This window comes from Perca fluviatilis, chromosome 17 (genome assembly GCF_010015445.1).
Source record: "Perca fluviatilis chromosome 17, GENO_Pfluv_1.0, whole genome shotgun sequence".
In the NCBI taxonomy this organism is placed as follows: Eukaryota; Metazoa; Chordata; class Actinopteri; order Perciformes; family Percidae; genus Perca; species Perca fluviatilis.
Genome location: NC_053128.1, coordinates 10,006,806 through 10,033,775, shown reverse-complemented (window position 1 = coordinate 10,033,775; position 26,970 = coordinate 10,006,806). Strand labels below are relative to the sequence as shown.

At 43.1% G+C, this 26,970-nt stretch overlaps 1 protein-coding gene across 4 annotated transcripts in view; it reads right to left on the bottom strand.

Annotated features, from left to right (window-relative positions):
* The window catches only part of tsc1b (TSC complex subunit 1b), a 39,864-nt gene that overhangs the window by 8,828 nt on the left and 4,066 nt on the right, over positions 1-26,970 (bottom strand). For 3 of the 4 annotated variants that reach the window (XM_039779360.1, XM_039779359.1, XM_039779362.1), the window contains exons 2-17: positions 22,491-22,705; positions 22,133-22,236; positions 21,546-21,698; positions 20,967-21,111; positions 19,418-19,572; positions 18,331-18,404; positions 18,045-18,223; positions 15,228-15,346; positions 13,063-13,228; positions 12,810-12,931; positions 11,527-11,620; positions 10,336-10,443; positions 7,868-8,510; positions 3,001-3,044; positions 1,067-1,242; positions 270-452 (exon numbers count right to left, since the gene is read on the bottom strand). In XM_039779360.1, coding sequence (XP_039635294.1) covers positions 270-452; positions 1,067-1,242; positions 3,001-3,044; positions 7,868-8,510; positions 10,336-10,443; positions 11,527-11,620; positions 12,810-12,931; positions 13,063-13,228; positions 15,228-15,346; positions 18,045-18,223; positions 18,331-18,404; positions 19,418-19,572; positions 20,967-21,111; positions 21,546-21,698; positions 22,133-22,236; positions 22,491-22,599 — 2,574 coding nt within the window. In that variant the 5' untranslated portion in view covers positions 22,600-22,705. The remainder of the gene's footprint in view (positions 1-269; positions 453-1,066; positions 1,243-3,000; positions 3,045-7,867; positions 8,511-10,335; positions 10,444-11,526; positions 11,621-12,809; positions 12,932-13,062; positions 13,229-15,227; positions 15,347-18,044; positions 18,224-18,330; positions 18,405-19,417; positions 19,573-20,966; positions 21,112-21,545; positions 21,699-22,132; positions 22,237-22,490; positions 22,706-26,970) is intronic. The other variant, XM_039779361.1, reaches the window with a different exon arrangement.

The window sequence follows — 26,970 nt, the reverse complement described above, 5'->3', positions numbered from 1 at the left end:
TTTATTTTTTTCCCCCCAGGCTTCTGATGGCCAATATCTTCTTTTTTTGCACAACTGCCGTTATATAGCCACCTGTTGGCTTAGTATGATCTTGACAGCGCTTCAATTGAGTTTTTGTGTTTTCATGTGGACCGAGACTTTTCTAAACAGTGTATGTGAGGACGGGACTTTTTGTTAGAACGAAGAAGAAAAAAAAAAACATTTTTAAAAATACCCGTGCACATGTGGACTAGGCCTGAGTCAGTGTCTCTGTGTGTGTGTGTGTGTACCTGAAGCTCCTGGTTCTTGGTGTAGTAGTCGTCCCGGCCCTGCTGCAGCTGTCTGATCTGACTGTGCAGCCTGGTCACCACTGTCTCCCGGTCATCCCACAGCTGCCTGTACCGCTGCTGCTCCACCTGCAGACTCTCCCTCAGAGACACGATGTCCACACTCTGCAGGTTCAGCTGGTCCTTCTACACACACGCACACACACGTTAGGTACAAAGTGTGAAGGACTTTCTAGGCACGTTAGAAAGAATATATGTTTTAAAGGCAATTTGTAATTTGTCTTGGGACAGACACGTAGACACTTTTTCTCCACAAAACTCAATTATTGTGCAACATTTCAGCCAGCTGACTGCTGCATGAATGCGTCAGTGTTCCACCTCTTTGTTTACATTTCATTCCAGGAAACAAAAACAGCCTTCAGGGCTTCCTCGTAACCATCACTTGCTGAAAATCAATCTGTCTGGGTCCCTCTCTGCTGCCAACAAAACTACTTCAGTGACACTGTCTCCTGTTGCGTGCTGCAGATGATTCCCAACTGATTTGACCGCTGGGAGTTATAAAACGCCTCAGTAACCAGTAGACATTTTCCCCTCTCATTGCGTTCAGGATGCAGACAGGACCAGCTGGTTGTTGAGATATTAACCCTGTGAGCCTCCAGTTACGGGACAGACCGTTAAATGTTTCGTGGGGCTGCATCTCAATAAGCAAATCTACAGTAGTATTTTAAATACTGCTTTTTTTTTTGTCTCTCTAGCACTTCCCAGGGCTAATCTGTGATAATGAGCACATGCAAACTTGCCATAGCGTTGTTCTGCTCCTCCAGCGCGGTGGCGTTGATGATGCGTCGGAGGAGGCGTCGGTTGCGGACGGCGTGCTGCTCCCTCTTGTAGCGCTCGTACAGCAGCTGGTTGTGCATCAGGAGCAGCTGGCTGCGCAGCGTGTGAAGCTCGTCCAGCGGCGCCGAGCCTGGGGGGCCCAGGGTAATAATAATGTCATTAGCACCATAGATATAGAACATGTTCCATATCTACGATTAGCACGGTCACACGCCGGACACACAGACACACCAGTAGATCTGAGCTTAATTATTATTCAAGTGTGGAACAGAATAGCACAGGTAATCAATGGCAATATAAAGAATAGAAACCTTGACTGTACATAAACACAAAGCTGTGATAGCCCCACATCACTCACACACACACACACACACACACACACACACACACACACACAGGCATGGGGTACTATTAGTGTACTAATAAAACCATCCCAATCTCTAGGTATGGTGAAGGGTATGTCATGATGTGGGCTATTTTAACTCCAAAGGCCAAGGGAACTTTATCAGGATGCATAGTATCCTGGATCCATGAAATAACTGGCCTTTAAAAATAAAAATCTGCCTGCCTCTATGGGAATTTAACACAGGGATGTACTTACTTATGCCCCCTGTATTTTAAGGAAGAACATTTATTTATTTACGATACATTATTCATTCAAAGAAAATTGGTGTGCTTAAAAGGTTGGATTTTTCCTCATTTTTATTTTTTTTTAAATTAAGGAAATTTTTTGATTCCTCTTTTTAGTCAACTTCAGCATGGGTTCATAAACGTATGAGCACCACTGTAAATCTAAGCTCACAATTGTTTTGTTATACAGCAACACATTTAACTTTTGAGAACATTGGCTTCTATTATTAAATGGGGGGAAACATTTTTTTTTTTTTTATTAAAAAAAAGGTATTGGAAAAAAGTATTGTTTGGTATCTGTAAAAGAACATTTTCAAACAATACACAGTCCAACTAAAATGCTGCAATCAAATTATGTGAAAACAAAAAAAAGTGAGCTGCAGTGTGCCCAACTCCTGCTTCCTTCTCAGCTTAAAGAAGTGATTTAATAGGACTCCTGCACTTAACCTAATCACTTGTTCCTTGGCTCATGGTCCAACCTTCCACCAAATGTCATTAAAATCGGTTAAGAGTTGGAGATACTGCGGTAACTAACAAATAAAACAGACAAACAGGATTGAAAACAACCCTTAACTTTCACCTTTAAAAAGGGTGACAGTATTACTGATCCCCATTCACCTGACAAGATCTTATCTTCCAAGTCTTTTCATTTGAACCAGTGACCTGATGGTAACAACTCTACGTGGCTGCCTTTAAGGCTGTTGTTTGCCAAGTCAATCACATTACAAAAAGAGGTTTAAAAATATAGAACTCTTTAAATCCCTACAACTGGCCAACACCACTCTGGATACAGAGCTCCGCTTGTTCCAAGGGCAAGGAAGCAGAGAAAGAACATCTACAGGAAAATTGGGAAGAGAATTTGATCCAAGACCTTTACAGCGCTCCAGAGAGGTTACACCAGTCAGCAAGTGCTGAGTTGTAATTACTAACTGGCAGAGAGGTTTCATAAAAAACACAGAGGGGGTTCTATTTTGCTGTAGCAGCTAGAGGCGATTCTTGCGCTGGTTAACTGAATACATACAGGAAGGTAAATAAAAGGGCAAAGACATCTCTAAGTGGCCAACTTTATACATTTCTGAGTTGATCCGGTTTTTGTGCAACTGTGGGAACTTAACCTCCGCTGAACAAATCCCATGCTTTAACATGCTGATCATGTCTCAGAGCTCGTGATGAATCGCTCAGTCATGCCTGAACAACGCTCCATCTGCAGTCTTCATAATAGCATCTTTTATCAGTGTGCGGCAGTGTGGTGCTGCGAGTGATTTACCTCCAAAGTGCGTCCAGTCAGCTGACTTACTTGGCAAAGGCAATCTGGAAAAAGGAGAGAATGAAAAGAAAGAAGAAAAAAAAAAAAAAAAACATTTTACAAGTGCGATGACTCTGGGATGTTCTCTCTCTTAAGCTGCTCGGTCATGTCAGTCGGGATGTCTATTGATACGATCGTATTCAGAAGAGAAAACACAAACACTGCCAACAACCATTTTAAATAAGTGTATGAATGAATGTTTTGAAAATGCCACCGTTTCTGGTATTGGGAAAAAGATTATTCCGTTGCCTATTCACCCAAATGCATTGAGGTTGGTTTTTAATCCAAAACATACTGTATGTCCATTTACCACAACTACTGTAAGATAATCAGAAGGAAACATCGTAGTGATCGAGGTCCGTTATAGACCACACAGACTCAACTATTCTACACTGAGAAAACTTGGGTTACAGGTAGGGCTGCACGATATGGGGGAAATGTCAAATTGCGATGATTTTTGACTGATGTTGCGATTGCAACATGATTCACGATATTGGAGGGAATGATACATTTTTTGGATCATCATTTTCATTAAAGATTATTTTTGGCGGCTTTTCCCTTTATTAGTAGTAGTGACAGTGGATAGACATGACAGGGGGAGAGAGATGGGGATGACAGCGCAAAGGGCAGCAGGTCGGATAACGAACCCGCGACCGCTGCAAAGGACTCCGGCCAACATGGGGCGTAACGCTCTTACTGGGTGAACTAGAGGCGCCCCAGCATTCTCATTTTCATTGAAACACAACCAAAAATGTACTATAGTGATGTGGTGTGATTTTTGCAAGAATTTGTACCAAACAAAGGGGTTTTCCTTTAGTCTGTAGGATAGGACTTGTAGGCCCAGGACGTCTCTGCAGCACCACAATACTTCATTCACAACAGTTAGACACATATTTTACCTTTAACAAATTGTGCGCCCCCTGCGATTTGGATAATGCACTAGTTCATATTGCGATTTGAATAAAATTGCGATTAATTGTGCAGCCCTAGTTACAGGTGTGGAAAGCACAGGTTAAAAACACACACACACACTAACACAAATATAAATGGGATCTATACACAGTCCGAGACACAAAGGGGAAACAGCTACAGGGAATCCTCATATCAGCACCTCTAAAGCTCACTAATAAACATATTTATTTTGTTTTGTACGTTAACAAAAGGGTTAAAACAATGCATTGTAGCTTTTTTGGGGGGTTAGGTGCTAGAGCTATTTCTTGGCCGGGAGCAGCAAAATCCTGGAGTCCTGTCGTCACCGTGAGGGAGCTGGACAACCAGCTAAGACTACAGCAAGACTTCACCATTGGACGGAGCCAGGCTAGCGGACGGATGCTAAGCTAAGAATATATATGCATCATATCTAATAAACAGACATGATAGTGGTATCCATCTTTTGTTTTTTTTAATCTAACAACTAAGTGAAATAGTGGGGTGGGAGAGATGGGCGCATGGTAGGGTGGGTTGGGGGAAGGGAGGTGGGTTGGTAGGGGTGGGTCGGTATAATCTATAATAAGCATTGAGGGAAGCATAGTATGTAAAAGTAGAGATGAAATTCTGAAATTTCTTTTTTTGTTTCGCCCTTATTTGATGTACTTCCTGGTACCTAATCATGATGACCCACAGAAATGTATAAAATAAAATTTCTAAAAAACAATCAATAACTAAGTCTAATAATGTATTTCCCTAAATGTGTTCTCCTTTTAATGTAGGATTTCGATATGAAATAGCCATCTAAAAAAGGCTCTGTTCCCTTTCCAGAGAGCACCTTTGTTTGTTTTGAACTTCTGAGCACTACAGACTCTTTTTCTTTCTATTACTTTAAATACTTGAAAATATTGTCGCTTTAAAAATGTATACATTTGATCTCCAGAAACACACAAAAAAAGAATTGAGGTATGATTTTTTTTTTTTTTTTTTTAAATATAGTTCCTTCAGTAGAGGTCTTTAAAAAAGGTCCCATGGCATGAAAAGGTCACTTTATGAGTTTTTTTAACATTAATGAGTTCCCCCTAGCCTGCCTATTGTCCCCCAGTGGCTAGAAATGGTGATAGGTGTAAACCGAGCCCTGGGTATCCTGCTCTGCCTTTGAGAAAATGAAAGCTCAGATGGGCCGATCTGGAATAGGGTTACCTCCCCTTTCTCTGCTTTGCCCGCCCAGAGAATTTGGCCAACCCATGAGAGAGAGACATCATGGCTTTCAAACGAGCAAAGTGGCAGTGGGGGGCAACCCCCCCCCCCCCCCTTTTTTCTTTTTTTTTTTTTTTTTCCTTCCCAATAGTTACAGACAGAAATGGCACATCCTAAGGAAAGCTCATTGTGGGACTGGCTCTAGTGGCTGTAATTCTGCACCAAGGCTGAATTTCGGAAAGAGACTTCAGATACAGTATTAGGGGACCACTAAGGTCTATATAAAAGAGACTTCAGATACAGTATTAGGGGACCACTCAGCCTATATAAAAGAGACTTCAGATACAGTATTAGGGGACTACTAAGGTCTATATAAAAGAGACTTCATATACAATATTAGGGGACCACTAAGGTCTATATAAAAGAGACTTCAGATACAGTATTAGGGGACCACTAAGGCCTATATAAAAGAGACTTCAGATACAGTATTAGGGGACCACTAAGGTCTATATAAAAGAGACTTCAGATACAGTATTAGGGGACCACTAAGGTCTATATAAAAGAGACTTCAGATACAGTATTAGGGGACCACTACGGCCTATATAAAAGAGAACTTCAGATACAGTATTAGGGGACCACTACGGCCTATATAAAAGAGACTTCAGATACAGTATTAGGGGACTACTAAGGTCTATATAAAAGAGACTTCATATACAATATTAGGGGACCACTAAGGTCTATATAAAAGAGACTTCAGATACAGTATTAGGGGGACCACTAAGGCCTATATAAAAGAGACTTCAGATACAGTATTAGGGGACCACTAAGGTCTATTTTAAAGAGACTTCAGATACAGTATTAGGGGACCACTAAGGTCTATATAAAAAAGAGACTTCAGATACAGTATTAGGGGACCACTAAGGTCTATATAAAAGAGACTTCAGATACAGTATTGGGGGACCACTAAGGTCTATATAAAAGAGACTTCAGATACAGTATTAGGGGACCACTAAGGTCTATATAAAAGAGACTTCAGATACAGTATTAGGGGACCACTAAGGCCTATATAAAAGAGACTTCAGATACAGTATTAGGGGACCACTAAGGTCTATATAAAAGAGACTTCAGATACAGTATTAGGGGACCACTAAGGTCTATATAAAAGAGACTTCAGATACAGTATTAGGGGACCACTAAGGTCTATATAAAAGAGACTTCAGATACAGTATTAGGGGACCACTAAAGCCTATATAAAAGCATCCAAAGAGCACCATGTCATGGGACCTTTAATGCATCAGTAGAGAAAATGCTGTTATAGTTATCATCACACATATTGCCCACCCCTACAAGTGACCCTAGCGTAATAAATTGCCGTATTGGTCTTTTGTTTCGTCTCAGCCGTGCTTTGCTCTCCGTTAACGCTGATTTTATTCCCTCCATCAGGCCGTATTTGGCTGTGATGAAGACAGACGTGCGGGTGATCGGCGACTGAAATGAGCAAAGCCAGATTGTTCTGTGCCCGGCGTTGACTTTGCCGACAAGGTTGTATTATTGGCTCGGAGGACTGTGTGTGTGGAGAAAGAAAAGTGGCGGCGGATTGTGTACAATGTCATACTTGTTCTCAACTGGGTGTTTCGTTTCGGCTGCAGTAGTAGACTGCAAACAACCCAGTCCGGCTCTGCACAGTGAACAGCACATCACAACACACTGCTGAGTTTCCTCAGTATGACCTACATGAGTTTCAAACTGAGAGAGCAAATACCTCCTTGTGTCTTTATTTATTACCACAAAAGACTGATTTTAAGGTTCTTTTGCTGGTTTTTAAAATCTCTTAAATGGTCTTGGGCCTTCTTATCTTTCGGAACTGCTTTTGCCCTATGAGCCTTTCGCGGACCCCGAGGTCCTCCAGAACTGGCCTTTTGATTATTCCCAAGGTTCGGGGACACACACACTCGCGGTAGAGGCGTCGTTCCAGTACTACGCCCCCCGTCTGTGGAACAGCCTGCCGGAGGGCCTCAGGGCTGCAGAGAATGTTCAGATTTTTAAGAGCAGGCTCAAGACCCATCTTTTTAACTTAGCTTTTCCGTGCTCAGTCACATGTTAGTTTTATTGTGTGTATGAGATGGTGTGTGTGGATGTTGGCGGTGGGTGTGTGTCTGTGGGTGTCTGGGGATGCATTTATGTGATGGGGTGTGTGTGTGTGTGTGTGTGTGTGTGTGTGTGTGTGTGTGTGTGTGTGTGTGTGTGTGTGTGTGTGTGTGTGTGTGTGTGTGTCAATTGCTTTTAACTGTAAAGCACTATGTGCTACATTTTACATGCATGAAAAGTGCTCTATAAATAAAGTTTGATTGATTGAAAAGATTATTGATCTACACCTGCTTTAAAACAATCATTGGTTTGGAAAAATACCCTAAAACCTTGGACTTGAAGTCGTTATTTTCCAGTAAGGAGGACTTTTTGAAAACTGTGTGCCATGAGAACAAACCGATGAATTGTGGGGGGACTCATCCAAATGTGCTCTGTACGTGTATGCGACTTGTACTGCACGAATGTTGTTGAAGGAGGGCTGAAAAAGGTGCAAAAGTCAAAACAGTGGAAAACCTAAAAAAACGGTTTAACAGCTAATAACAATAACCAAAAAATAAAAGCCAGCAAATCCTTGAATAGAAATCAAACTGCAGATTGGAAGCTAGCCCCTTACCTCTTGAGGACTTTATCGTGGGTGTCGCTCCCCTGCTGAACAAGGCGATCCAGCACCTCCAGGGGGGAAGCGGACACCACCCCTTCCTCCTCCCCGTCCTCCAGCCCCTCCTCCTGCTGCTGCAGCAGCCTCTCCAGCGTCGCCTTGTGCACCGCCTCCGACGTCTTCTGGCCCACGAAGAGCGAGGCCGCCCTGGGCAGAGCCAGGTCGAAGAACGACTCGTAGGGCACCCGGGCCGGGGTCTTGCCGCTGCACGGGCTCGGGGAGAACATCCCAAACTTGGTCACCTCGTCGTCTGGGGCGGAGGGGCTCCGGTGCAGGTGGTGGTCGATGGGGGTGAAACACGACTGGAAGGACCAGGACTGCTCTAGTCCGAGGGCTGAGGTCCGGCTGTCTCCCGCTCCTCCTCGGTCACTTCCAACGCTGCTCGTATTCACGGTCGTCTCCCCTTTGTCCGGCGTTGATTCAGCGTGGTGGGGGTCCCCGACGGGGCCTCCAGGCTGGGTGTTGACCAGGGTCTTGTCTTGTGCCTGACAGCCGGTCAGAGTCTCAGTGGTGTGGTAGAAAGGCGAGTCGAAGCCCCTCAGACCCGACAGCTCCAGCGGCTCCTCCGTGATCTTCAGCAGCTCCTCTGTGATGGCGGCTGCAGCAGAAACAACACGGGGACATTAACTGTGGTGGATTTTAGCCTGAATGCATGTTCTGAATATCAAGGTCTGTGCTTAAACATTTGTGTTGAGGACCTGCTATCCCACACAGAAAAAAAAAAAAAAAGATAAATGGTTTCTGGGCTTTCCGTTTTCCCCTAAAGGGAGCGGGAATGTTTAAGTCTAAGCAGCTCGCTTTGGCGGCAGAGCTTTGTGCCATTTGGCAGACGCTTGTATTCAAAGTGGTTCACACAGTACTGTAGGCCTACATGTATTTTCACACACACACACACACACACACACACACACACACACACACACACACACACACACACACACACACACACACACACACACACACACACACACACACACACACACATATGTGATAGCATGCTGGATATTTAGACAGAGTGCATGAGCTCAGGATCATTCAGCTAAACAGGATAAAGAATTCACATATTTAAAGATGTGATCCAATTCAACACTTTTGGCTTCGGCCAAAACTAAATACTTCACTGACCGACTCTGCCTTAAAAACCGTGAGATTGTGATATGTTGGTAGAAATGTATGGTCTCCATTTAAAAAGGAGCTGTAGGTAGGATTGGGAAGATCCAGGACTTAGCCTAAAAATTTGAACATCAACAACTTCTCAGTCCCTCTCCGCTAAAGCCCAAACGGTCTCCTAAGCCCCTCCCCCCACCAAGGGAGAATGAATGTGTGTGCATGAGCAGCGATTGACACGCAGTTAGACACCCACCCCTGGCCCTGATTGGTGCATCTGAACAGGGAGCGATGGATTTTTGCAAATCGCACTACAGGCTGTAGGTGGTGCCAGAGGAGCTGGATTTTTTTTTTTTTTTTAATGACCTGCTTCATGTAGTTCTACTGGAACATAGGGTCAGTTTCAGCAAATATGACAGAAAGTTAGTTTTATAAGTCCTACTTACTGCACCTTTAAATGGGCCCCAAGAATATGTGTATGCCTGTGCCTGTTTAATGTTGAGTAAATATTTGTATGGTGTGGAGTCAGCTAAAGAATGAATTTGTACACATTAGAAAGATACATTTTGCCCCTTTTTCTTTTTTCATTTTCTTTCTCATTTGATGTTAATGTGTTGTGTTTTTACAAGGCATATGTGTTGTATAATAGTATGTAATTGAATAGACATTAAATGTATATTTAATATTAAAGAAAAAAAAAAACTATATGGAACTTTTTAAAGTTGCTGAAACTGTAATTTTTCATCTGATGATCCTAAATGACCTGTAACAGCACACGAGACCAACAGTGAAAAGAATCGCTATTTTTATATAGTTGTTATTAGGGCTGTCAGCATTAAGGGGTGAGCATAATGCGTCATTTTCTTTTATTTAATTTTTTTTTTTTTTTAAATCGCATTAATCGCATGCCGCCATTTATTAATTTATTTTCACTTCACGACTTCCTAGTAACGCATCCTACTGCTGCAGGCTGCAGGCATGATGGAGAAAGACCGAAGCAACACAATTCTGAATGGCGCTTTTTATTTTCCAAAACTTCCGGACGAGTAATTATTATATTGGTTTATTTATTTTTTACTGGAACTGGTTCAGACATGGTGTCTGGCCATTCCTTTACCACACGTAATAAATAATAATAAAATAATAATAGCATTCAAGAGTGCAACATGCTTGTGAGCAGCATTCTATGGTTTTGATGGGGGGAGGGGGTGGGGGGGGATTTTGAAGAAGATAGCCACAATGTGACCTGTGTTTTCCATGCTGAGTCACACACTGACCGGATCTGGTTATTGGATCTATACCAAGTCGATACTCACCCTCTTCTCTCTCTTTCTCTGTTCTCAGCTGAAGCTCCAGCTCATGTTTCTTCATGAAGACCGACAGCTCCGTCAAAGTCATGGAGACGTTCTCGCCAGCTCCGGCATCTGATGAGGAAGTGTATCGCGTATTGACGTCAGAAAAACAACGTCTTTAAAAAGCCAAAACATCAACACAAACTACACAACCTTTGATATGCATGGTGGCCCAATTGTTAGCACCGTGGCCTCACAGCAAGAAGGTTCTGGGTTCGAATCCAGATCGTTCCGGGCCTTCCTTTATTTTATTTGGTTATTTTTTGGCCATTTTTAGGCCTTTGACAGGACAGCTGAAGACATGAAAGGGGAGAGAGGGGGGGGGGAATGACATGCAGCAAAGGGCCGCAGGTCGGAATTGGAACCCGGCCCGCTGCGTCGAGGAGTAAACCTCTATATATGGGCGCCCGCTCTACCAACTGAGCTAACCGGGCCTTTCTGTGTGGAGTTCGTATGTTCCCCCCATGTTTGCGTGGGTTTCCTCCGGGTGCTCCGGTTATCCCCCACCATCAAAAAAACATGTACTAGGTTCTCCAGTCAGTGCCCTTGATCAAGGCAGATCTGGAGCTGGTCCCCGGGCCCTGTGATTGGCTGCCCACTGCTCCCTTGAGGGCTGGGTTAAATGCAGAGAATGAACTTCGCTACATTTATGTGACAATAAAGTACCTTTATATGGTTATGTTTGGGAAAGTCGGTTAGATGTTTGCACCTCTCAAGACTAATGATCCAAATGTGCTCAGAGAAATGACATTCAGTCTCACTGAGTCCAGGTAGGACCCTGATGTATGGCAGCAGGTCCCATGTCTATCTGCCAATATGTTCAACATTTTTGAGGCAGAAAGAGAGTGTGAGCTATAAAGTGCAGTAATTGGTGGCTCGTGGTGTTCTCTCTCTCTATCAGGGTCTATTCAGGTTTAACCGTATTTTTGGCTCGGGTCTAATTATCCTCAGACCCTGCCTTCCAGATTGAAAGTTAACCGTTGCTTTGCCACGATTTCATTTTGGATGTTATTGAAAATGGAGGACCTGTGAAGAACCTTTACTTTGAAATGATGATAATAATAATAATAATAATAATAATAATAATAATAATAATAATAATAATAATAATAATAATAATAATAGGTCACAGTGATGAGACTGGTCATGACTAACCTCTGTGTGTGGCTGCTTCTGCACTCTTCTCCGTCTCTTTTACTGGTTCCTGTCTCACCAGCGCAGGCTTACTGCTGTCTCCTGGTCGACGGTCCTGCAAAGTTACACAGCTTATAGCTTTATTGTATAATGAATTCATTTTTGGAAAAAACGAATCCATGGTTCGCTCCAGCGCTTTCTGTGATTATATTATAATGTGGGATTAAAGACATGCAGACACTACATTTATACACCAGGATAAAGAACATTTATGGAGACAAAAATCCAAACAAATTATACTCCTGCTGAGAACTAACAATATGATGATTCCCCCCCCCCCATTGCCTCACTCCTGAGTGAAAAATCACATTTCGTCAATCGTCATTTGTTTGATAATTCAATATGCCTCCTGCTGTCAAGGAAACGAGTTTTCAAGAGGATACATGTGTCGATAATTTGAATTAGCTGAAATATTTGCTTGGATGTTCCTAATTAAGCAACATAAAGCCCCTGACACACCAACCCTACGGCCAAGGTCCAAAAAGTCCCTCTGAACACACCGAAGCGACGCCGACTTGAGCATACGTTCTGAGCGTGCGTGGGATGTAATACGCCTCCATAACAGCAGGCGGAGCTAATCTGTATTGTTGCCCCAAAAAAGCTGATTGGACGAACTGGCTGCTCCCGGATTTTACAACCGGGCATAATGGCGGCTTCGTTCGGAATACGATCTCGTATTTTACGACACGTGAAACGTGTTTCTGAAAACATTTTAAGCGAGAAATGGGCCGTGCAGTTGCTGAATCGGTCTTCATTTCAGATCGACAAAGGTCAGTTTAAAAGATTTTCGTCAGATTTTGAGAGGCGTCCGCCACGCTCATCCCGCTAGTCATTTCCGGGTTAGCGCGCCACCAATCAGATTGGCCACTGAGTCCGACTGCCCGCCTTCCGATTCAACGTGTCAAAAAATGAAGGCGGACGGCCCCTCCAACGGACAACGGCATGGAACACACCGAACAGACTCGAGTCACTGACCTCGCCAGACTGGCCGACGGACGATTATCGGGTTGGTGTGCCAGGGCTTTAAGAGGAACACGATCCTGAACAATTAAGCTATCGGGAAATTCAGAAAAAAATGCATACTGGTGATAATTACAATCTAACCCATTGGCCTTCTGCAATTCGGTTATTCTAAAAGAAAACAATTGAAGAAGTTTGTTTGGGGATCGTTATCTTTTAATGAAGGCAAAAAATGAAAGTCCTGTTATAATGGCATTTGTAAAAATGGAAGGCAGAGAGCATACCTTTCTTGGTGGACTGGACTGGACTGTGTTGGCTGGTAAGGAGATAATGGGGAAGTCATCTGATAGGGTGGGAGGTGGGGACGAGGTGGCTGGAGTGCTGGAGGCAGGCGTTCCTTTTCCTCCTGCTCGGATCAAAACAATCAGCAGTCAGCAGAAAAGAACATTCCACAGCGTCCGTTCAAACAAAACAAAAAAGGCACTACAGTACACCGACAGCAGAGTTGAAATCTATTGTTATGGTGTAAGGGTTGACCTGATGTGCAGTGGAAGCGGCTGGAAAGGTGTGAGGCACTGTGGGAGAGCTCCAAGTTGGGCGACATGCCCCTGGAGGAAGGGGGCGTGGCCATGCCACACAACGAGGAGGGGCTCCACAGAGAGTCCTTCCCCCCACAGGAAGAGTTGAGTTCACAGTTGGAGTTCTGCAAAGAAAGAGACCAAACAGCAAAAATGACTACAGATTACAGATCTGACAGAGCACCACATCAGGATATAGATACAAGCCATTTGGAAATACCCTTTCTCTTTCTTACCCTCTTTCTTTCGCGCTCTCTCTTTCAGGGAGTTAGATTGTCTGCACGCAATATGAAATTACAGCCAGGCAAAATTGGCCTACCAGCACTTCTAAAGCCCACTAATTCCAATGTGAAACCACAGCCTGTTGTTTTTACACTTTGGATTTAACACTGATTAATAAAATGAGATATTAATAAGTTAGGCTAGCTATTTCCGTCATTATGCTAAGATAGGATAACCGGCTGCTGGCTGTAATTTCATATTCAACAGACATTTCCTAAAATGTGTCTCTAAAACAGAGGGCACCTTATGTTCATGTGGTTCTCAACTTGTGAAATACATCTTAGCCAATTCACCCAAATCCCCAAAAGCACATTATTTCATCACTCCTTGTAGTGTCTGGTCGTGCATATAGTTCTGCTTTAATTGCCTCTGAACCTTTTACTCCAAATACATGGAGGGTAAATGGCATTTTGTTGGTGCTGCCCAAAACAACAACAACAACAACTACAACTACTACATCCACAGATGAATTTTGGCAAAATTACCCTTTAAGAAAGGATTATTGCGCTTTAAAGTCACATTCCCTGATTGCTATAATGACACAGAAACCACAAATCGCTTCCCTCACTGACTGCTGAGGCGTTGAACACATTTGACAGATGAGTTTCAAAAGCATCTAGGGTAAGCTGGAAGGAATTCGTAGTTGTGGGGGACTGTTATGGAGAAATAAACAATATCAAGGCGAATGTCTTGATGGTCTTAAAGTTCCCATGGCATGAAAAAATTTTTTTTAAACATTAATATGAGTTCCCCCAGCCTGCCTATGGTCCCCCAGTGGCTAGAAATGGTGATAGGTGTAAACCGAGCCCTGGGTATCCTGCTCTGCCTTTGAGAAAATGAAAGCTCAGATGGGCCGATCTGGAATCTTCCCTTTATGATGTCATAAGGGGAAAGGCTACCTCCCCTTTCTCTGCTTTGCCCACCCAGAGAATTTGGCCCGCCCATGAGAAAGAGAGCGACATCATGGCTTGCAAACAAGCAAAGTGGAAGTTGGTCAAGGCCACACCCCCACCCTCCACCTTGCCCCCCCTTTGCCTGAAGTATAGCAAAATCAATACATTTATGTTCTTGTTCAGATTTGTTGGATACAGGTGCAGCAAAATCATCTTATGGTCAAGTGGAATGTTCACATACAAGATGAACATAGTTTTATTGATCACTTCCATCCAGAATGTTTTCATTTTTGTCACACTGCCAGATAATATAAAGTAATATGATCCTAGATATAAAAAAAAGGACTATTAATAAGTAGGCAACACAAACTCCAGCCAATTAAAAATGATGTTTTTCCCAAAATGGCGGGTCTCCCATGTTTCCCAAATGTTTCATCTGTCTGGGTCGGATGGAGTGTAACGCAGAGAGCAAATCCTCAGACAGACCCCAGGGGGCAGAAAAACACCCAGACCCCCCTCCCTCTTCTGGCCAATAATAGAAAGGGAGAGACAGCATCTCCATGGCAACCAGCCCTCGGGAGCGTCTACAGCGAGGTGGCAGGACGACAAACAGGGGGCAATGTGTTGTGATTCCTGAAGCTTGACCCGCTTGTCTGCCAGCCTGCTGACTCTGATGACTCCAATCGGTCTGTACACTCGCTTACCGTTGGCGGCTTTAAATACCATGGAGCAGTCGCTCTGGTTGAGGGCGCTGTGTGGTTTTTCGGAGGAAAACACTGAGCTCACTGCCTTTGACAGGCGATACGTGGAGTGTAAACATGGCCGCGTGTACAAGAGCTAACAGCAAACACGAGCTTAACGACGTAGCGCTCTGGTACTGCCCTCTGATCGGTCACTGACCAATCTTGTGATTTTGACAGCTTTTGACCATATTCTGGGACGCTCTTACCTGACGTCTGGAGGTCTGTGGGCTGCGGGAGGAGGACTGGGTCCCTGAGAAGGGGGGCAAAGACAGGGGCGGGGGCAGCGGCTGCCGCGGAGTCGAGAACGGGGTCGAAGAAGAGCTTCCTGTTGTCAAGAAGACAAATAGTGTGATCAATCTTCAAAATGGACGCACCTTACAACCTACAGCCTCTCTCTGCTCTTTGGCACGTCATTGTCACTCTCCTTTAAACCAGTTAGAAAACACACACCGTTTAACATCAAAAACACAAGGGTCTCACTGAAAAACAACAGAACTGCCTAGGGTTGCACTACGGCTCCAAATAACATTTTCATTGTTGATTCATTTGCAGATGATTGTTTTTTTACACTTTGAAATACCAATGTGAAATCAAAACAGATTATTGTCTGACAAAGCAAAGAAACAAGGGCACAACCAGAACTTACTGTTGATAATACTAAAGTGATGACTCTTGATATTTCTTTTGCACTTTATATAAAATAAATACTATCACGACATTTGCATTAGGACAGGAAGATGACTTAAATGGTTTATTTATTCAACAGGGATCCTCAAATAACAGCTTAACTTGAAGATGTTAGCTGAGGTTTTGCCAGTATTTCGTCTGACTGTACGTTAGGGTCGGGGCCATATGATGATACGTACTGTGAGACACTATAAATATAAAGTCAACCATCAGAATATTTCCTCATTCCATTTAGACTGCATGTATTTATCTATTATATATCAGCAGGACTGCTTTATAGCAATACTGGATGTACTGTATATGGTTTTTGCAATGGGCAATTTGCTTGCTGAGTTAACCAGAAACCGACATTCCCATATTGTTATATTACGTTATATTATGTTTCTCAACAGATTTTTTTCAGAAAATGTACCATGTATCATGAACGATGTTGATAATTATATGAAATTAAGAAGAAGACTTTCACAGGTAAGAGTTTTGTTTATGCTAAAATACATATGGAACATCTGAACAAGATTTTAAACTCTCAGTTCCAGCAGGAAAGAAAGTGTGCATACTAACAACCTTTTTTTTTTTTTTCCATCATTTTTGGGCCATTTTAGGCCTTTATTTTTTATAGGACAGCTGAAGACATGAAAGGGGAGAGAGAGATGGGGGGGAAATGACATGCAGCACAGGGCCGCAGGGCGGAGTTGAACCGCGGCCACTGCGTCGAGGGGTAAACCTCTATATATGGGCGCACTCTCTACCAGGTGAGCTACCCAGACACCCCTAACAATTTTAAATCATAAAAAACATTATTCCATCCGCACCTGAGCTTTTGTTTTTGATAACATGTTTTATTTTATTACTGTCATGGTAAACATGATCATATCTGAGGAGCCAAAGCCCTGATTGCAACTTCCTGTCATAACTCTGTACGTGTCATTTCCTGTTGTTTTCCTGTAGTTAAGGGAAGTTGTCTGATAAAAATATAAAGCAACAGCATTCTTTACTTGTTTCTAATTACTTATTAATCACCGATTCATTTGGCACTTGCTGCACTGGGTTGTAAGGGAGTGTACATTTTAGAACATGGATGATACATTGACATGTCCAATATTATCGTCAAATTTTAGATCAATAAAATATACATATACAGTTTAGTATCTGCGTATATATTGGCCAATACTTAAGAAACTGTAGTACAGAAATACCAAAGATAAGTTATAGGTCATTTAGAAACAGTTGTTTGCATAGTTGTCCCAGCGGAGAACAATGCCACACATATTTTTTAAATAAAAATAAAGCGCGAGTTTATAGTCTTGTGTTTATGGTAACAAATCCAGTATCATCGGGGCTCTATGAAGTGTCATGTGTATAAGGGCTTTGCAATTAATCTAAATATTAAATACGATTTCGGCTCCTTATAGTCACTAAAACAGTCATTGAGAACAAGGATTATTTTGCAGATTACGTTTTGGAAGTTAACTTATTTTGTCTTGTATTCTGAATGTAAAACAAAAAGGAAAACTGGATTAAAGGAAATGTCACACTTTAAGGCAGGGCTTTAGTACTGGAGTCTGGACTCGAGCCGCTTTTCTGTTGTCTCGGACTCGTCGGTATTTGGACTCAGACTTGTCTTGGACTCGGCCATTGGACTCGCCAAATATTCTAGTTGGTCTCGACCCAATCCAGCACTATATGCTTTTGTTCTAAAGTAACTTCCTCCTTCAAAACAAAACCACTGATGAAACACGCTCGTTCAGAAAACAGATTTAGTTTAATTCCAAATCCACCTAGAACAGGCATCGAGACTGGTGGACTGGTATACACCTGGCTGCGTCATATACCTCAATCTTCAGCTATCAATCATTTTCATTTTTCAATGTCTTTGTACTATGAATTCTTCAGGACAAGTAATAAGTTCAAGAATGGGAACATTTTCATTTTAGGTAAATAATATGGCTTAATTTGATCCTATAGTGTTTTATTGCACTTGCTTTTTGATGATTACAATAAAGCTAAATGATCATCTTAATAGAAGATATACTTGAAGAGGATTTTTTTTTCCCTGTCTCAGTATTGACTGTCTCTCATTTGGACTCGGTCTTGAACCTCTTTGGACTCAGTCTCGACTAGTCCTGGTCTTGGACTCGACAAAGGTAGACTTGACTACAGCCCTGCTTTAAGGTGTTTTACTGTTTTTTTAATTTCAATAATTTCAAAATTGTTCCAAAAGACAATGAGTCATCGTATTGGATATTCATGATTTCAGTATTGACCAAAACAATCACAATTAGGATTTTTTTGTTCTATAATGGAGCACCCCTGATATGTATGAAGTGTTTTCTGACCGTAGCTGCTGTGGAGGTCAGTGTAGGGGCTGGAAGTGCAGTCTTGTGGTCGCAGGTGGATCTGGGGGTAAAAGTTCTCAGGCATGGTAGCGTAGCCCTCCTCACAGGAGGCCTCCTTGGGGTCTAGAGACACTTTGGCACATTCAATGACGATATCGTGGATCTCATATTTTTTCCACCTACGGCGAAGCAGAGCACCATTGGTCAAAAGAGATGCGGTAGACTTGGGAAAAGAAGATGAAACGCTAAAGTGTTCCCTTGCCAGGCAGAGTGGTGTGGGACGTACCTGGTGGGGTCGAGCTCATGGTCCTTGGTTCCTGTCACCAGCTCTGGGTGAATACGAACGTGTTCCAGCATCGGCTGAATGAAAGGTTAAACACAAAATCTAGATTAGTAACAATAGTCATTTGGCTACAAAGACTTGCAGGGCTCCAGACTAACCTTTTTTCACTAGGAACACAGTGGCCCCCAACTGAAAACACACCGTAAATTAACATGCTAACCAAATATTCACATTTCTACTAATTTCCACTGTATTACTAATAAATACTTTGATAATAGATGTAGAAATTACAATGTGCTTTTTCAAATTCAGTGTCACTTTTGAAGATGCAACATATAAGGTAAACTGACAGCCCCATCGCGGTCATGTCAGTAAAAAAAAAAAAATATATATTTTTTATTATTGTATTTGTATATTATTTTTTAGCCCGTTTTATTTTCATCATGACCGTTCTTAATTGCTCTTTAATGTTTCATGTAAAGCACTTTGAATTGCCTTGTTGCTGAACGGTGCTGTAGAAATAAAGTTGCCTTGCCTTACAACCTCAGCCTGTAAGTCAGTCCCCAGGGCATAGAAACCACTGTTGTGCTCGTCTCCGAGGAAGTGTAACGTCAACAGCACCGCGACCGCTTTCGGCTCGCCATTAATACCATATCGCGGCAAACGCTGTCTGCGTGACGTTATGAAAAACTGTAACCATACTTGAAACCGCTTAAATCGGCATTTCCGTGACTGACTGTGACTTCAACAAAACTGCAGAGCCAACGTAGTTTGCATCGTCTGCAGCTCTGCATGTGTTTGAGTGTGTGTGTGTGTGTGTGTGTGTGTGTGTGTGTGTGTGTGTGTGTGTCATTGCTGTGCTCTGTCAATTTTCAGAGAGGACAGATAAGCTTGCGCTTACGCGCTCTCAGGTACCGAAATTTCAACATTTAACGTGTAAAAAAAAAAGGGGACAAATTTACTGGTCGCACATGTGCAACTGGATGTAAAATTCAGTCGCACACTCTCAAATTTTGGTCGCAAAATGCGACCATTTGGTCGCAGTCTGGAGCCCTGACTCGGCAAAGAGCGACAGGGATAATATCCTCACCTTCACTACTTCCTCAAAGGTTTCCATGTTGTCCTTCATGCTGTAATGGGAGCGCAGGTAGGACACAAAGTTGCAAGGATACATGCCGTAGAGTCGGTGGAAGAGGGAGTAGACGCTGGCGTGCAGGTGGATTAGGTAGACCTCGGAAACGTGCCCTGAACAAGTTAAAAAAAAATTTTTTAAAAAATACATCAAAAAGGGGCAAAAAAGCACAAACTTGAACTGCCAAGACAATTGGCAAAACCAGTTTTTTTTGTAGTTCGTTTTCTCTTTTGTCCACCCAGACTTCCTCCCCTTTCACCAAATTTGGATTTTCACGCTCTAGTTAACTGCCTACTGTACATGGTTGTGAGTGCAAACATCTATTCTGGAGCCTATGAGATTTAAATAATGCAGTAAATACAACATTAAGTTGCCTTTTTACGGTGCCAGGCAATTTTTCTCACAATATTAATAGGGATAGGTTCTGAAATTATTATCCGTTGCTGTACTAGAAGTTGGTATGGGAGGAGTTACCACCCCAGTAGTCTAAATCCACGACGTTCCACTTCTGGGATTGTTCAGGTTGAATTTATTTTTATTTTCATCATGACCATTTTTAACTGCTCTTTAATGTTTTATGTAAAGCACTTTGAATTGCCTTGTTGCTGAACGGTGCTGTAAAAATAAAGTTGCCTTGCCTTACAACCTCAGCCTGTCAGTCAGTCATCAGGGCATAGAAACCACCGTTGTGCCTGCTTGTCTCAGAGGAAGTGTAACGTCAACAGCACCGCGACCACTTTCGCCATTACTATCATGGCGCGTGAAGTTTTGTAAAACTGTAACCACACTTGAAACCACTTTATCGGCATTGCCGTGACTTCACAAAACTGCAGAGCCGACGTAGTTTACTCCGTCTGCACCTCTGCGCGTGTGTGTGTTTGTGTGTGTGTCGGACCTCTGCTCTCTGTCAACATGCAGAGAGGACAGATAAGCTTGCGCTTACTCTCAGGTACCGAAATCAGGCACCGTTTGATTTTACGTGAATAAATACTCAGTAGTACCAACGTGATTCGGTCGGTACCGGTAAAAGTACGGGTTCGGTACCCAACCCTAACTATGGTTAACTGCTCCTCAGATCTCTGCAGGGTAAATCCAGACAGCTAGCTAGACTATCTGTCTAATCGGAGTTTTCTGTTGCACGACTAAAACAAATTTTGAACGTAGCCTACACATGTTCCACCAAAACAAGTTCCTTCCCGGGTCTATTTTGCAGCGGCGCCGTTGCTCCGTGCGTTGCTTAGCGCCAACCAAGACGATTGCGATTGGTTTAAAGAAATGCCAATAAACGAGCACGGTTTTTCTCCAATCCCGGAATGCTGTGTGGACTAGCCAGACCCTCCTCCGCAGCGTTGTGGAAAAGGGTCCGGCTATGCGAGACTACCACCCCCAAGGACCAGCTGGGGCTGACCTACTGAAAAGTATCCAAATCAAATTGACGTTTTTTTGTGTACATACACATACATGTAGCAACGACATGTTTTGTGAGACACGACAGGAAGGCTCCTACCGGGATGCTTTAGGTTCCAAGATGCCAGGCGGCCAAAGATCTCAAAATACTCCCACAGGTGTTGTTTCCCAGCCTGAGGGATCATGGGTAGCAGAGTGATCAGCACCAGCACTCCAGTTATCAGCACCACAACGTCCGTGTCCGTCTGCCGGGTAAATTGAGACACAAGTATTCACGTTTATGATAAAGGCAGAGACTAAAATCTTGTCATTATGATGAAGAACATTTTACCAAAACAGTTCTTTATGTTAACCAGTATTTACAAGTGGGAACTTTTATGGGAACGACTGCAACAATTAGTCAAGTCAATTTTATTTATATAGCCCTATATGACACATTTCTCTCAAGTTACATTATTAGACTCTCCATTCGGCAGTCTTAAAGCTTAGGGTGATATGAATGCGTGTACCAAAGTTCATGGCAAACCATCCAACAATTCTTGAGACATTGAAATTGGGTCTGTGAGGAGGAGTCTGACCAAATATCACATCTTCTATGCGCTATCAATTCCTAGGCTGGAAGAGAAATCTCCTCTTAGTGCCGTGACGGAGGAGATTTCCTTGTTCACCGAGTCGTTACCTTCAGGCATTTGAGCAGCGAGAGCAGCAGAGGGTAGCGAGCGATCTTGTGGATCCAGGACGGCTGCTTGCGGATTACGTGGCCGAGCAGGGTGAGGGTGGGCAGGCGGCAGGCCTGTTTGGTCATACACTCATTCATCTTGTCCAGAAGGTGCTGAGAGGGAGGGAGGGAGGGAGGGACAGCAGAGTTTGCTCTGTATTTAACACAATTATGGTGGCTGGAGTTTTTTCTTGTTATTAATTAATAAGGAAACTATAATTAGGGAAACTTAATTTAGAATTGCACTTTTTTCCATATCTATGTATAGATTACTTACAAGAGACTTACATTTCTATTCTTGCACAAAATATAAAAATTCAAGCACTTATTCTTTTTTAAAAACTTCCAAGGCATTGATTTTCCTCTCTCAAATTTACAAACTTTCAAGGACCCATGGGAACCATGTCATTTGTATGGCATGCCATCATAACAAGCAGATCCTCTAATCCCGGTGATTCAACTGGAATGAATCGATTTCATGACAAAATGTTGCCGTTTTAAATCCTGGCGTGACCAGGCATCAGGCTTGTGTAGGGGGCGTCTCTCACCTTATCGTGTGGCTCTCTGACTGAGGAGAGGATATGCATGGCCTGGGCAGAGTTTGTTTCCAAAAAGTAGTCCACCAGCCCGTTCAGCAGCATGGACCCTCGCTCTTTGGAAGGAAAATTTGAATGAGTTTGTTTTTGAGTAGTAGGCATTCTAACCAGCAAATTCCACCAGCAACGGAGCCATGTTAAAAGAAGAAACGTTTGTTCAAACATATGGTAAAAAAGGACATTAATCAAGCAATCTGCGGGTGATCCTGACACGCTGACCTAACTCATGTTACAATATCTCACAGCTCCCCAGAAAGCGGAACCCGCATAGATAAACCACGTTGGCGTTAAACAAGCCAAGCTGCCCTACCAGTGCTGAGATGCTCGTTGATGACGCCTCGGATCTCTTCTAGCTGGTGGAGGTCGGAGGTCTCAAGGAGCGGGAGGAGGTCCCCCACGTTGGGCTGCTCCCTGGCCATGGTGGTGACAGTGCTGGAGGGGGAGGCCGCGTCGCTCTCGCCGTGTCCGTCCCTGCCTGCCTGGAGGACTCCTGGGGCCACCCACCAACACAGTCTCCAGGCACCTCTACATCGCACCAAGAACAATTCGGAAACATTTCCAAGAATTAGTTAGAGCTGTGATCTTAGGATTAGCGGTCACGTAATACCAACTCAGTACTGGGAAGCAGGGGTTTGTGCTAAAGGCATTTCTTCAACATGGCAACAAATGGGAGTGTTGTTCTTTATGGAGGTGGCTAGCCCTTCATCAAATGTATTCCTACACAAGGAATAACACCTCTAAAAGATCAAATGAACTACATTTTTTGGAGAATACAGATGGGCGTCGCTTCAGTTCCCATGAGGTCATTCTATTAGAGAACCATGTGTGATAACAGCAGTTTTTAGTTGTAATACACATATGAAGTACGAAGACTTGCACATTTCATGGTTACTAAGTTCTGTATAACCATCAAGTAAGAGTACTGTATTTATACATTGTCTTGTCTAATGAGACCGACACTTTTGGTGTCGATATTGGTGACAATGGTGGAACCATAATTACTAACAGGACTGTTTTCATGAATTGACAATATAACAGCTTTGTGATGGGATACTAGGCCAAATGAGAGCAGCACTTCTTCCTCATTACTACCTTTGTCACCGAGCAAAGCCCTTAAACCCCTCCAACTGCTCCAGTGGAGCTGCTCAGTTGCCAACAGATAAGAATGTGCTGGGCAGCTTCCAGGTGTGTATGTGTGTGACTGTGTGAAAAGGGCGTGGAAAAATAAAAGGTTAACGTGCCTGCTGGAAGCTGAAACAGATGCAATATGAGAGGGGAGATTGAACTAAAAGTTGTGGTCCAAACAGCTTAAACATTACTGACAACAATGACTGCAAGCTGTGTGTTGGCTATCGTGGGTTAACTGACACATTCAGCAAAGATCACGTACGCTGTCGGCCCTAGCTTGCTAAGCAAAATTACAAACCTAATTGATTAATCATTTCAAATGTAGCCCAGCATAAAACAGCAGACACACAAAGTTAGTGGCTAGCTGGGGAACATATTGGGAGCATTTAGCAGCTAAAGAGCCAGATGTTACCCTCTGTGGGGTAGTCGGGAAATAAGCACTAAAAAGGACAGTTAATGTTGGACTTTCATATACCAGGTGGACACAAACGGGACTCCAAATAAATGCTGGCTGTGTAAATAAGCAACCGTTTAACACATACATAGCCTATTAACTTTATACGGTGATAATATGTCAACGTGGGGTTTATGTGCGCACGGGTGACACGACAATCATGCCTTCCAATGGTTTCACACCATTCCACTGATCCACAGAGGGTGGTGACACGCCAACATATGCAGCAGCAATGCCCAAACTCATTTTCCCTTCCCAAAGGCCTTTTTTCACAGCAGACATTTTGACTTTGTCATAGTAGGAAAAGCACAGATGTTACCAACAACATGACTGGTGGCTCAGTTCTATTCAAGTGCCACAGTAAGTCATGGCCGTGTGACAGTGAGCCGACATGTACGATACCAGGACCCTGGAACTCAAGCAGCTAAATGGAATTCAGCCATCGTTCATTTCATTATGTCCAACCGACACTTTCCTACCGTCAAAGTGTGTTCAGCAACGAAGGCTTACATATTGTGTCACTGACATGGGAAAATAAAATCATTTTCTCAGGAAAGTACAAACTCGGCAGGCAGCCATCGATACTTCCATCACCGAAAACACAACAAATGATGAGTCTGATAAAGCTGTGCTTTTCTACATCGCCACAGAACATGTGAACACCACACTCTGTGTGTATAACTAGCATAGGGCACATTGATCACTGATTTTCCATTGCAATCCCAGTGTTTTGTTTACATGACTCATTGAGAATACTATAACGGAACCATACTAGAGTTTTCCATAGGTTTTTAGGAGGACTTTTAGGCACAAACGACTCCATTTGCATATCGCTGGTGTGACCGCGCATTAATTTGCATAAAGCTTAGTGGTTGTGTCGGTTGCAGAGAGAGAGAGAGAGAGAGAGAGAGAGAGAGAGAGAGAGAGAGAGAGAGAGAGAGAGAGAGAGAGAGAGAGAACCTCAGGCCATATAAGAGAAATATTTAATATTTAAATAACCACAAACTCACTTCAGGGACATTGTATCTTTGAAATGGCCTATAAAAGTTCCAAAATAAAATAGCCTAAACTAGAATGACCGCCTTGCGGTTGTTTGCCTTCCACCAACCGGTGCAGTTGTTGCAGTTTACATCCTTGTACACCTGCAAACACACAGTATACGTGGGGATGTAACAGTATGAAAATGTAACCTTACGGTTATAGGGATTTCTGTATTATTGCGGTATTTTTAAAAGTGTGGTCAATATGTTCAGAAAGCACGGATAGGCCTACACAAGCTGAAATAGTTTCAAAAGGAGAACTATCTTCAATCAACTGTCCTTCGGCATTCTTATAATAACCAAAACATGCCCATGCTTCAGACTTAGTCCTCTTAGAGGGCTGATAAATCTCCTGAGCGCCGTCATCTCCTCCTTCCGCCACGACTGTAGGCTACGCAGTGCGCCCGCGCGGATACTTCAGGAGACTCGGGTGAAGCTGGGAAGGATTAAACATGCGGTTTCCGCACCGTGGTAATCCACCGTGATACTAATAATGATATTTTAAATGAAAACGGCAATTGTTATCGTGGTTTACCGTTAAACCGGTAATCGTTACATCCTTAAGTATATGTAGTGTAGACTCTGAAGGAATTTCATAAAAATGTCCTTTTTTTGGTGAAAAGTAGATGCCACACACACACACACACACACACACACACACACACACACACACACACACACACACACACACACACACACACACACACACACACACACACACGCGCACACGCTCTACAATCACCACAGTTTCAAGATTGGTGTCACCAATTTAGCACCTGACAAAAGTGTCACCCCTTCTGTTCCTGAGCTGTGGTGTTGAATGATGGCCAGAAAAGCCCTTTTGCAGAACATGATTTCACAGTATAGGCTAGCTGACCTTTGACCTTGGTTCCATCTTAAACCATCTGGAGCGTCAGGTTATCCTAGGTGACCCCGCAAAAGATAACTAGTGCCAATCTTCCCCATTTACTACCAGTGCCCAAAATGAAGAGCTATTTTTTTTAACCTTCATTATTGTGCTGACTATATCGGCAATGTGCTTTTAAAACCACCTGGCAAAATGTGTTTACCTTTCCGGTAATTAGTCTATTATTGATGTTGTCTATGATATACTGAGGCTACTAGTAAAGGAGGTCAAGGGGAGCCTTGCAAATCTCCATCTGAAAAACAGGTATGAATAATCCTGACAGGCAGGTTGTTATCGTCAGGGAGAGAGTCTGCAGCCGGCAGCTTATTCCCCTAACAGGAGTAACGAATGAGCAGCAGACATGTCGTCAGCTCTTAACATCTCCTCTCAGCACTCTGGCCAAAACACTCAACACGCTAGAGGAGGAATCCTACAAACTATTCCATTAGCACGGAATATTCCATCTTTTAACACGGTCACATGCTACCGAAACTAAGACGACAGGAGCTAAATTGGAGCGCGACAAGAAGAAGAGAATCAATAATGTAACAGCGTATTTTATCTTAGTTCCACTAAAGTCACATGTCAGATTTAAAAAAACAAAAACAAAAAAAAACTGCCCTCTGGAAAGAAACAAATAAACAATATTAATGTCCTCGAGCCGCTCTCATTCATAACTAATCAAAATATGCAAATGCGCTCTTGTTTGTTGACACACAGAAGAGGTCACAGCACAACCGTTTCCCTCTTATCAATTAAGTGCTCAGTCACGGGGTTCTGGAGTCGGAGTGTGGAAAGTGGATTCAAATCGTGTCCGTTTTTTGTTTTTTTCCTCTTCTTGCAGGGACAGGTCAGTGGCACAAACACGAACCACCCTCAGTGTGATCTCAGGCAGCTTGGGAACGCTCAGGAGGACACAAAGGACCTTTATGCGGCCCAAACACTTCCACGTACACACACTGGAAGTAACGTTTGACTGCGTGCAAGCGGTTACCAACAGCCTCCTTTTCTCCTGGGTGAATATTTTAAGGCACTTTTTAAAAAAAACAAATAAAATAAAAAGACACCAATGGCCTTCTCGGTCCATTTGAAGGAATGATTCTCATCCAACCAACTGCCCTGTTCAGTTAGCAACTAGCACATTCCCATTCATCTCCTTGCTGCAGGGGATGAAGGAAATGGGAATGTTGGGAGTGGTTAACTGGACTAAACGTGATGTAGAGCAACTAACAAATTATTTTCATTACAGATTAATCCGTCA